Source organism: Mercenaria mercenaria, chromosome 19, assembly GCF_021730395.1.
Source record: "Mercenaria mercenaria strain notata chromosome 19, MADL_Memer_1, whole genome shotgun sequence".
Taxonomy (NCBI): Eukaryota; Metazoa; Mollusca; class Bivalvia; order Venerida; family Veneridae; genus Mercenaria; species Mercenaria mercenaria.
The window spans coordinates 35559492-35572957 of NC_069379.1; the positions used below are offsets into that span (position 1 = coordinate 35559492).

Genomic DNA, 13466 nt, shown 5'->3' on the forward strand with positions numbered 1-13466 from the left:
ATGCACTTAATTGTTTTATTTTGGTACTTTTAACTAGAACAAATGTGGAGTACAACTCCTCACACGGCTACAGGATATGGACGAGAACATGCTTTTCCGCTAACATGAACAAGCTCAATCAAAAAATGTCTGTAACATTTTCATTTTTATTGTGTTGGGCTACCTATGGAGTTTCCCGTTTTCTATTTTATTTATCAAAGCATCGGGTGTTTTTGTGACGTGTGGCAGCCGCAAAAATGTCTCCCCATACATTTTTTTAACATCGCACCCACACAATTATAGGTCGTATGGCAACTTTTCAGCTTTGGTGGTGGAGGAGCACACCAGGTGCCCTTGTTACCATATGATTTTGTTATCGGGCTGTTTGTTATTTGGCGCTTATTTCTGGATTATTTAAATCTTAATCAATAATCGTATTGCCCTTATGGTGACATGGTAATAAGTTAACCGGGAAAGATTAGCTCATTTTTTTTTGAGAAAGAAAGACACAACGCTAGATCTATTTCCATCTGTAATAAATAAGAATGAAAAAAACTTAATTCCACTTGTTTCAGATCAGTTTTCACTTTTGTTTTAAAATAAATTTAATCTAACTGTCATAATCAAAACAGTGAGTATTAAAATATTAAAATATCATTTTAAAACGCAAATTTTTATAAATCAATTCAAATTCAAAAACAAATTCATTCATAATCTGAAATAATAATAATTATGAAAATAGAATTTTATGCCTTTAAAACCAAATGTCTGATAAACTATGTAAAGAAATTTCTTACCAGTCCTGCAATAAATAAGAATGAAAAAACTAATTTCCACTTGTTTCAGAACAGTTTTCTTTTTTTTCTCTTTAATAAATTTAATCTTATTGTCATAGTCAAAACAGTGAATATTAAAATGTCAAAATATCATTTTAAAACGCAAATCCATATAAATCAAAAAATATAAAAATATCATTTTAAAACGCAAAACCGTAAAAATCAAAACAAATTCATTCATAATCTGAAATAGTAATTATTATGAAAACAGAATTTTATGCCCCTAAAACCAAATTTTTGATAACCTATGTAAAGTAATTTCATACCTGCAATAAATAAGAATGAAAGAACTAATATCCATTTGTTTCAGAACAAGAGCGCTGTTCTGTTATACACAGTCTTAAGTAATTCATTTACGTAATTATAAGGGAAGTTAATACTAATACTTCACATGATCATACTGAAACAAAATTGTTCATACCATAGAAACATCAAGTCTAATAAATTTTTAGGTTAATCAACTTCTTTTATTTCATATATTTTCTAAAACTTTTAACTAAATTTATTTCCTGCTAAAATTTTAACCAACTTTTATAAAATTACTTTCCAATGAATATTATTATCAACACTTTATTATAAATTAAAGAAGATTTTTACCAAATTATGAAAAAGACATTTATTTCCCACTCATGAACGATGCTAACCACCATCATCGCACCAATACTTTGTTAAGTCTATTATGTTAGTACAACAACAGGTTGCAGCACCATTCCTAATTTAGTACTACCTTAGAAACTGTGCACTTCGATTTATTGCTAGATTCCCTATGAATCGGCCCGCTTACCTAAGATTTATCCTTGAATATTTTTTTTTCTATTTGTATTTTAGGCAAACTTATTCATTCGTTTTGGTTCCTAGATAAAATTTTCTAAGTTTGCTTTATGCTACTTTTTGTCTTGTAACACTACCCCCACCCTCCATTTTCCAAAACTACATGTCCCTGTGTAAAAATATATAAACCAAAAGATTCAGTTTTAGGGCTTTTTATATAATTATAACTATCTATATTCTATGATAAACAAAACACTGCAAAGCATACACATACCAAAATATCCTTTCATTCAAGTATAATAAAGAGACCTCTAGGTAACATATTATATGGAGTTACCCCTCTTATTTTATTAATTTATTTGTTTTTCAATTATATTCTATTAAAACATTTTTTTTGTATTTGTAATTGAATTAAACAACTCAATAACGCATCTATATGTTCTAGTTTAGTATCAAAGTTTTCCAAAAATAACCTATAGAGTGCTGCTTTAGATTTTATAATTTTCGGAAATAGGTGTAAGACCCTTCAGTGCATTATTTTATTTCGGGAGGGCACATGGGTAGAACCACTGACTTTCCATTAGCCTGCTGGATGGCCCCATACATTTTATCAGAGCTTGTAAATTTTGACCATTTGATATAGTTTAGCACGACGTACAGCTTATGCACTTCAGAACCCCTCTCTAGATTTTAGCTAGTTTGTTAAATTCTGTTCATTGTTAATTCGTTAACGGCAAACCCATATTTATCTTGGGTATATACGTCAACATTTTGTGCAATTGCACTCTGTGCATCATTGAAGGTTCTATGTACAACGCCGTATGAACAAATCTGCGGATCTACACTGATTTCTTGTACTTGTTAAATGAACAGATATTGAATACTTCTCAACCAAGTGCTAAAGGTCGCGGACGGTAGTGTTTATTTCGACTTCCGTCCATGAACAGGCTTAATTAAACAAACTTTGCAGCATTTTTCATTTTTGTTGTGTTGAGCGACCTATGAGGTTTCTAAAATTCTTTTTCCCTCTGTTTTAACATTTGTGTGTATATGTTTAGAAGACTCGTGTGTTAAGTACATTTTATTTTTAACCTGATAATTTTTGACTATCTTATTTTTCTCCTTCTATGTTGGGCACAATTGTAAAGTGATATTAGGTGTCTCAATTCAAATTTATGACAAAATGTAAGGATAAAACAACATATAAAAGAACCTTCAAACAACCTAATGTAAAGTAATTCAAAATGTAAGCGGTAGGTTATCATGTTAAATAGATTTCATTTGTAATGGAATATAATGGTATTTCAGGAAACATACAGTGTTTTTTTTTATTTCGTACTTTTTTCAATAACAAGTTGTAACACGTTTTATCTGTTGCTATATCTTGGTCTTATCATATTTTAAATATAATAATAAGTGATATTTGTCTCCAATGACACTTTGATATAGGTTGCAAGTTCCTTTTGAAAAACATATTCTTTTCCAAATTCCATAATAATATATAGGTGTAACAGTTATGATTTTTTGTGTGTGTTTTTTTTAGTTTACTTTCAATATGTACTGCTGGCAGTTAAGATCTGTTCACGCTTAATTGTTCGAAAAGGCAGTTAAGATCTGGTTACGCTTAATTGTTCGAAAAGGCAGTTAAGATCTGTTCACGCTTAATTGTTCGCAAAGGCAGTTAAGATCTGGTTACGCTTAATTGTTCGAAAAGGCAGTTAAGATCTGGTTACGCTTAATTGTTCAAAAAGGCAGTTAAGATCTGTTCACGCTTAATTGTTCGCAAAGGCAGTTAAGATCTGGTTACGCTTAATTGTTCGAAAAGGCAGTTAAGATCTGGTAACGCTTAAGTGTTCGAAAAAGCAGTTAAGATCTGTTCACGCTTAATTGTTCACAAAGGCAGTTAAGATCTGTTCACGCTTAATTGTTCGCAAAGGCAGTTAAGATCTGTTCACGCTTAATTGTTCGAAAAGGCAGTTAAGATTTGGTTACGCTTAATTGATCGAAAAGGCATTTAAGATCTGTTCACGCTTAATTGTTCAAAAAGGCATTTAAGATCTGTTCACACTTAATTGTTCGAAAAGGCATTTCAGACCTGTTCACGCTTAATTGTTCGAAAAGGCAGTTAAGATCTGTTCACGCTTAATTGTTCGAAAAGGCAGTTAAGATCTGGTTACGCTTAATTGTTCGAAAAGGCATTTAAGATCTGTTCACACTTAATTGTTCGAAAAGGCATTTCAGACCTGTTCACGCTTAATTGTTCGAAAAGGCAGTTAAGATCTGTTCACGCTTGATTGTTCGAAAAGGCAGTTCAGATCTGTTCACGCTTAATTGTTCGAAAAGCTCAGGATCATGCCATATTCAGGGATGCAAACGTAGTAATTTTCTTAACACAACCACGTAGTTTACCCTGTTTACAAAGTATTACTGTTATATTGGTAAGTTGTTTCCAGTAAACACAAAAACTGTAATTTCTTTACTCCGAAACTATTAAGACCCAACCTTCCGAGGAAATGTAGATTTTGGTTTGCTGCATTTACAAATGTCTCAGTATATACAAGTTTATGTTTATATCATAGCTGTGATTTTCATGTTTTTATCATGGTATGTCTACCGTACATTATACTCCTGTGGGTGGTATTTCGTTCAGAATTCACAAATATATTTTCGAGGTAAGTCGCAATAAGTGTCGTCCCATGTGCTTCCAAAGTAACCAATCCATACACAATCTGTATTTTTCGGTTCATCAGGGGCCCATGCCTGTAAGAAGAAAATGCAGCTACGTAATCGACATGTTTGTTTTAATTACTTTTATATGCGCATTAAGACTAGTATCGAAAACATAAACATTAAAAATAATCGATATATATTAAAATAACCGTTATTTCAACGTTGAGCTGAACTTTAACTGTATATAAAACCATGTTAAAATTAAAATCTGAAAGAGCAATCGATGTAGTACCGGTATAAACCTTTTTGTGCAGCTTTTAGTTACAAGTTAATTGATAATAAATTCATTTTTCTTTGTAGGAAAACAGTGTCATAAATGTTTACGTCTGACTTATTCATATGCAATTGAACGATTAGCTGTTATACGAAATATCTTAATAAACACAAAGTTTTAAAATATATATGGCTCAACAAAATTGTATCTGGCGTACTTGGAACCCGCCCTGTACCCTTCTTCCATCAATCCATGTGCATTTTTTACCATTGTTACATCTCATGCATCTTATTGATAATGCCACTGACTTTATTATTATTCTTTGTAGGAAAACAGTGTCAAAAATGTTTCCGTGTGGTTAATTCATATGAAATTGAATGATTATCTGTTATAAGAATTATCCTAATAAACATAAATAAATTTCCGAAATATATCTGGCGTACTTGGAACCCGCCCTCTACACTTCTTCCATCAATCCATGTGCAATTTTTACCATAGTTACATCTCATGCCAATCCAGTGTTCAAATTCTGAAATTAATTCTGATGCTGATCAATCCTTAACCAACATGAAATGGCGTGACTTTCGCCTAATTGGCTGTTTCTAGGGAATATGAATTCGTGGTTCTTAGCTTCAGAATATAAATTGCGCATGTCTATGTAGTAATTTTAAGTGACTAAAACGTGTAGACTTTTGTTCGAAAGCAAGCTAAAAATAATTTATGCGTACGCAGTTTCATTTCCACATATACTTGAATGACTTTCGTATAATATTTATCTACACTATAATGCAGTTTCAATATATAAAGATAGACAGACGATTTTAGGATATTCACCTGTTTTTTTAGTAAAACCATTTATGAAAAGTTTATACGCAACAATATAATGGAATAACGCTAGATTTACTTTTTTCTGATCAATCACACAAGTGTGAATCAGTAAGATATCATAGCTTACCTATCAGGCAACATTTACTATTTTACACTTGGCACATGGCAATAAGGCATACGAAATGTATCAGACAAACTTCGTTTCATACAATTTATTTATTTATTTTGTTGGGTTTAACGTCGCACCGACATAATTATAGGTCAAATGGCCACTTTCCAGCTTTGATGGTGGAGGAAAACCCCAGGAGCCCCTCCGTGCATTTTTTCATCACGAGCCGGCACCTAGGTAGAACCACCGACCTTCCGTAAGCCAGCTGGATGGCTTCCTCACATGAAAAATTCAACGCCCCGAGTGAGGCTCTAACCCATATCGATGAGGGACAAGTGATTTCAAGGCAGCGACCTTAACCACTCGGCCACTAAAGGCACCCCCGTTTCATACAAAGAGACATCAATCAAAATGCACATTTATGATAGCAAAAATACACATCTAATATTTAAATTATATTAAAATGTCGTGCGCCCAGATTTATGTCTTTTTTATACATATATACCGTACATTTCCAGTAAATGTCAGTCTGTAATTCTAGGCATTTACAAACATTCGTATTGCATGTAAAAAATGGACAAACTCACTACAGTAACTGATTGTCCTTCAGTAAGTTTTTGTGTCAAAAGTGTGCTGTATATTAGAATATACTTTGAACAAATTTTCACTGGTTTTGAGACATTCGATAGCCTTTGTTATATGATGTCAGAAAAGGAAATTTTATTAAAATCTGGAGGCACGTCACTTGAAACATGTTGTGTTACCGGTTACAATGGCTTCGAGAAAGTCTATTTCCCCTTGACTTTCGAGTATGACCAGACTGGCATTCCTGATTTCACATTCCGCCTGTAAAGTGAAATTATCCGTCAGATATTTGGTTCTTTGTTTTGATCGGTTTAAAAGCGTTTATTTTGCTGGCTTTTGTTCCATTTAGCACACTTTGTTTACAATATTTCAGTCATATACACTGTTCTGCTTCTCTTCCGGCTGTGTAGCGCCTCAAAAGCTGAATGGCTTGGTGTCCGTATCAGGTGCGGGAGCTCATCAGTTCGATCTCTGGTTGCGTAAAAACGGGTACTAGTAGCTCCCGTTCTTACCTATTTATCTTTAAGACATTGCTTATGCCCATTTCAGACGTAAAGTAAACTATTTATACTGTACTGATTTTATCGTCAATTACAGCAGGGAACAGTTTATATATCTTGAGCGTATTTAGGCAACATATTATAAAACAATTTACTGCAAGCATTTATCAAAATTATTTATGAAAAAAAATTCATATTATATATCGAGTCATTAAAACTCGTATACATTCGGCTGATGTGTGAGAGAGGTTAAATGCCTACTTGCTGGACAATGTCATTAAATGTATTCATACATGTAATCTAAGAATTTGTATACGATTGAAATCATTATTTCATGAAAATATCAACATATACCTTTGCCCATTCCCATGTTACAGATTCTTCGCCGATGTAGTAATTATCTTCTGAAAATAAAATATAAGAGTTTGGTTCAGAAAGTCAATAAATGAGTGTACAATATCTTGATGAAATTTCTGTTTATATTTACGGCTTTTCATGGCATTACATTAAAGTTTCACCGAAGATTTCATGTGCACCGCCGTATGAAACGATCTGCGAGTTCTCTAACTCATATTTTTGTTCTTATAACATATGTAGATGTTGAATACTGCTACACCCGAGACCTGAGGACTAAAACAGTAGCTTGAATTTCCACCACCGACCATGAAAAGGTTCAATCAAATCGGGCCTGCAAAAGTTTCATTTATGTCGTGCTGTGGTTTTCCAATTATTCTCTTTTATATTGACGCAATTTTTTAATTGTATTTGTTAAGATCAAATCAGTAGGATATGTGTTCAACACCAAATACGCAAAGTAGCAGCTTTACAAACGCACAGCATTTTGAGCGTTAATGACTTGCAAAAAGTTTTACTCAGAAAGAGTAATACATGTATCAGTACACCCCTACATGACCCAACATAGCAAACGTACCCAGAAAGCAGCCTTGTTCATAACATGTTTCATTTTCTGTAGTATAACCGGAACATGACAGACCTCCATTGCTCGGGGGTGGATTCGTGCATAATCTAGCTCTTGTTCTTGTGCCATTGCAAATCTCAGAACACGTGCTCCAGGACATCCAGTTGGCCCAGGATCCGTCAACAGCTGAAGGAAAAAGAATCATACCAAATGTAATAGTTATTTCTCATATGAAAGCTACGATGAAGTTTCATTATACACCACATTTCCTAGAGAGAAAAAAATATATAGTTTTTTCTATGGATAGATTTTTTAAAATTTTACATTGCCACATGACTTCCATATAACTAAACTCTATCAATTTCACTGACCATTAGGGAATGTAACCGTGCCAGGTATTAATGTACAGACGGGATAGGTGCATGACCAAATTGAAATTAGTACTCAAATATAAAATGCCTGGAATAAAGCAAACTAATTTAAATTTTTTGACAAATTGTTATACTTTTCTTAAATATTCAATTCACTGCACAGAGCATTACGTAACTAACACAGATAACTACAATTTGTAATACTGAAAAAATGTCTTGTATAATTTGTAAGTAGCTTATGTCATATTTATAATAAATATACCATAGAATTCATGGGTAACCATGCTTTTTCTGAGATATATAGGTTTTTCTCGAATTTCGGTTCATTTTTTCCGGGGAAAATAACTATCCGCTTGTATTGTCTACGTCTTTGGGTGCTTGGTTCAGAAAACTCATCATTTACACACGTTTCTTTTAGGGCCTAACAAGCCTTTAAACATGGATAAGAATTGAATTGTAATTGTATTCATTCGTTGCAGCACTATCCAAAGCTACATTCTCTTCACTTTCTGTCGTCCTTCTTGTAAACAGACACCTCTCTTCCTTGCACTTGCCTTTCCTTAGATAGGGACCAACCAGTTCGCTTTTATAAGAGTAGAACCTGCTTATAATGAAATTGTTTCCATTAACGTTAAAGTGTTGATACCGCCTGACAAAAATTCAATTTTCTATTTTAGAAAAAAAAAAACAGAATCTATAAGCAAATTTCTGCGCAACAGGCTGCGCGGTAACAACTGCAAAAAACCCCCCCAAAACACCCTTTAACAATGACGATTGTTATTCATCAGAAAATACGAACTGTCAGAAATATAAATCGATAAAAAACGAAGCGGAAACCCTTCCCTTTTCATATTTGCGCCTGAACTATTTTCATTAATATTCATGATCCATTTTCGAAATGGAACTTTTTTTGGATAAAACCTAAAGGAAGCACAATATAAAAGGTTTATTATAACAGCAGCTTTATCTAAAATCAATTTTGCTCCCGTAAATTTCACAAAGCCGGGTCACATGGGACGCATTTTTCTTGGCAAAATCAATTGATCAGATCTGAATAAAACATCCGTTATCAAAATGCCGTTTTAATAACAATGTTATATTCAAGCAATTGTTTAACCAGTGACTAAATTGTATCATTTAGTAAAACAAATATTCCGTTTCACAAATTCATGTAATACGGTGGTATGATTAGGGCATGCATTTGTTTTTATAAGTTTAAATGATCTCTTTCTCACGATATTTTATCTCGGGCGCACGACATCTTATCTCGCGGTCACGACATCTTATTTCAAGCCCACGACATCTTGTCTAGAACGCACAACCCATTAACTCGTACGATCGAAATATTATCTCGTGCGCACGATATCGTATCATGAGTGCACAACATCTTATCTCGTGCGCACAACAACTTATATCGTACGCTCGACATCTGATATTGAGCGCAACATCTTATCTCAAGTGCACGACATCTTATCTCGAATGCACAACCTCTTATCTCGTGCGATCGAGATATTATCTCGTGCGCAAGGCATCTTATTACGAGCGTGTTTCATCATATCTTGAGCGCACGACATCTTATCTTGTGCGCACGACATCTGATCTCGTGTCTACGACATGTTATCTCGTGGTCGAGACATCTTATCTCGATCGCACAACCTCTTATCTCGTGCGATCGGGATATTATCTCGTGCGCAAGGCATATTATTACGAGCGTGTTTCATCTTATCGTGAGCGCACGACATCTTATCTCGTGCGCATGACATCTGATCTCGTGTCTACGATATGTTATCTCGTGGTCGATACATCTTATCTCGATCGCACAACCTCTTATATCGTGACATCGAGATATTATTTCGTGCGCAAGGCATCTTATCACGAGCGCCTTACATCTTGTATTGAACGCGCGTCATCTTCTCGCATGAGCACGACATCTGATCTAGTGTCCACAACATGTTATCTCGAGCACACAACATCTTATCTCGAGTGCACGGCATCTTATCTAGGACGCACAACCGCTTATTTTTTGCGATCAAGATATTATCTTGTGCGCACGGCATCTTTTCAAAAGCGCACAAAATCTTATCTCGTGCACACGACTTACGATATCGAGCGCACTGCATCTTATCTCGAGTGCACGAAATCTTTTCTCGAACGCACAACCGCTTATCTCGTATGATAGAGAAGTATCTCGTGCGATCGATATATAATTTCGTGCGCACGGCATCTTATCATGAGCGCTTGGCTTCTTATCTCGAGCTTATGACATATTATCTCGTGCGCACGACATCTAATCTCGTCTCGGCGACATGTTATCTCATGGTCACGACATGTTTTCTCGAAAGCATGACATCTTATCTCGAGCGCAAGACATATGATCTCGTGCGCACGACATTTGATCTCGTGCCCACGACAACTTATATTGTGCGCACGACTTCTGATCTCGTGCGCACGACATCTGATCTCGTGTGCACGACATCTTATCTTGAGCCCACTACATCTTATCTCGGGTGCACGATATTTTAGCATTTGGAATTTAGCAGTGCGCACCGGCCTTCTATATGCCATTTCAATACTACAGAGATAATATGTCGTGCGCACGAGAACAGATATCGTGATCATGAGATAAGATGTCGTGCGCACGAGATCAGATGTCGTGTGTACATCATCAGATGTCGGTCATTCGAGATAATATGTCGTGCTCTCGAGATAAGATGTCGTGCGTACGAGATCAAAAGTCGTGCGCTCGAGAAAAGATGTCGTTCGCTCGAGATAATATGTCGTGCGTTCGCGATAAGAAGTCGTGCGTACGAGATCAGATGTCGTGCGCTTGAAATAATATGTCGTGCGCTCGTGATAGGATGCGTACGAGATAATCTTAAGAAGAATATGCATCTTTCAAATTTTCATTTATAACAGAAATAAAATATTATATATGCATATTAAGTATGCGATAAGACCAAACAAATAAATTATCAACATTTCGCGATGTCAAAAGTGTCTTTAAATACTTCTGTCTATTTTGTTTCACTAGGCCTTTCAACAGAATGTGGAAAATAGCGTCATTGTAATCAGTCGTAGGATAGTTTGATTTTTAGAACATGGAAAATGGCATTGATATAATAAATTGTAGGATAATTTGATTTCTACTCAATAGAAAGTGGAAAATAGCATTGATATAATAAATTGTAGGATAATTTGATTTCTACTCAATAGAACGTCGAAAAAAGCATTGATGTAATAAATTGCAGGATAATTTGATTTCTACGCAAAAGAATGTGGAAAATGATATTGCTTTAATAAGTCGTAGGATAATTTGATTTCTACTCAATTATTCGTTCTTTCTACCAATTTATTTTATTTTATTTTGTGGCCTACATTATTATTTCTCTTTTGCATTATGTACATGATTTCAATAAGCGTAACTTCATATTAAATAAAAAGTGATATATTCTAACAAAAGTATGTAAAACTACTTAGATTTAGAGTCTCATTCACCATGAAAGTTACAGCTCCGAAAACAAATTCATATTCCTTTAAAAAATAAAAATTAAAATGTAGAATCACTAAAAATCTCTGAAAATCTCTGAAAAGGTTAAGTTTAGTAGATGCAAACTAAGCAAACACCGGAAGGCAAACCAAGCACAAATACGCCATATTCTATAAGAATCTTTCACTGGTTGAAGATGTAGATGGAAATATCTGGCTTGAGAATAACTGTTTAGTGGTTAACAAGGCTCAGCCAGATATTTCATTCCGCACTTTCAACTAGTGATAGATTCTTTTTTTTTTTGCATACCCGACCCTTCAATTAAAAGAAGAAATGAAATAAAACGAATGTTTTTGTTTCTTTTAAGCATATATATATATATAAATTGGGGGCTGTAAAATTCCTCCTCAACTTTGATTTTAATATAATTTGTTATCCTCTAAGATCATTTAGTCCACGCAATATATACTTGTTTCTTTCAGTGGAAGTTTGAAATATCTTTCACGAGTGAACACCAGATGCAATATTTTCGCGAGTGGCATAGCAACGAGTGAAATTGTAAGATATGGTGTTCATTAGTGAACGATGTTTTGATCGTATGTGTAAAGCAAACACTATTTGTTTTATTTCATGTTTTGAATAAATGCACCCATGATATTTTTCATTGTGATAATGCAAGATATATTTCACTCATGTAACAAAATGGTATATTTTTTTTTTGTTTTGATAACTTGAAAATCTACAACATATATAGTTCAAATATATAAAATTACTATCAAATAATACCAATTTTTGTGTACACTGTCCATCCTTCAACAGTTGTTGTTGCGTTTTCCGGGAAAATTCCGCTCAGCTCGCATTTACGTTCATCCTGGTTAAAGTTAACCGACAAACTGTTCACACTCTTTTCTAAAAGAACCGCACATTCCGACAATGAACGCACTGTATGGGTTTCAGTAACGTTGGAAACTCGTCCGTTTGACTGATATTTTTTCACTTTTCCACAGCTACATTGTCTTCTAATTACAGTAGCCATACACAATAAAAACGCGTACCCAGTATCAGCTCTCATTTCTTTACAGTTTAACAGATAAAACTTTAACACAATTTACTTGATTTGAACATTAATTTCTGCCCGTCAAAGAGGTTTCAGTTTTAAAAGCACGGAGAAGTAAGAATGTTTGATATCATTTAAAACAAACGCGCATCTGACAGAAGTTAGAAGCGTTTCAAATGTTAATAAGCTATTAATTTATGCACGAATCATGCAAGCCTTCACGCACATGCACAATAAAGCTTATCATGAGTTTGAGTTTGCATTCAAACCTTTTTGCAAATAATACCGGGCATGATAGATTAAGTCAAAACAGACACTCTTCGGGAAATAAACAAAGAGTTATAAATTATTCAGGCAAACCAGTCCTATACAGTATTGCGCATATTGCATTGCAATGTTTTGTCATGCGGTTTCTCTTGGCGACACCAGATGGTCGTTTTGAAGGTTGTTTTCACATGCTCTTATAAAATCCATATATCTTCGCTCCAGTAAGGTAAACGCAAATGAAAGGTAAATATTTCATTTACCTTCGCCGTATGAAACAATTAGCATAGGCTCTGTTGAGTTTTTAGCAGTCTTTTTATGCTCCCCTAAGGGGGCGGGGACATAAAGTCGCCACCTTGTCCGCCTGTCCGTCTGCCTTTTGTCTGTCAGTCAAACTTCTTGTCCGGAAGATAACTGAAATGTATTAAAGTTGCCAAGTTTTATCTTTATACAATAATTGAGCTCATTGAGAGAAAGTGCAGTGACAAGGAACGATAACTCAATTTGGTCCAATTTTTTAATTATCTTCCATTTTTGAAAACCTTGTCCGGGGTATACTATGTAAGGTATTGACTTGATACTTAACATATTGATAGAGGTCTGTAAGAGGAAGTACAATGACAGGGAACCATAATTTTAAGTGGTCCCATTTTTTAATTATATTCCTTTTCTTGTAAAGCTTGTCTAGGGCATAACTCGAACATTACTTTATTAATACTGTATATTTGCTTAAAATTCATTTGGTGACCCTAATCAAAGTCTGACAAGAATACTGTCATACTACTTTAAGACATTTGTATATTACATTACCCACAA

General features: G+C 34.4%; 1 protein-coding gene across 2 annotated transcripts; it reads right to left on the bottom strand.

Moving 5' to 3' along the window:
- Nucleotides 1-498: 498 nt before the first annotated feature.
- On the bottom strand, nucleotides 499-12584 carry LOC128551152 (adhesion G protein-coupled receptor B1-like). Of its 2 annotated transcripts, XM_053531628.1 has the most exons (6): nucleotides 12116-12582; nucleotides 7484-7657; nucleotides 6907-6956; nucleotides 6232-6313; nucleotides 4974-5059; nucleotides 499-4346 (listed from the first exon to the last, which is right to left on the bottom strand). In XM_053531628.1, exons 1-6 carry the CDS (start codon nucleotides 12399-12401, stop codon nucleotides 4233-4235), a joined length of 792 nt encoding a protein of 263 aa, XP_053387603.1. In that variant the 5' UTR covers nucleotides 12402-12582; the 3' UTR covers nucleotides 499-4232. The 2 variants fall into 2 exon arrangements, with proteins under 2 accessions (XP_053387603.1, XP_053387604.1); XM_053531629.1 differs by lacking the exon at nucleotides 4974-5059 and having other exon boundaries at nucleotides 12116-12584.
- Nucleotides 12585-13466: the final 882 nt, after the last annotated feature.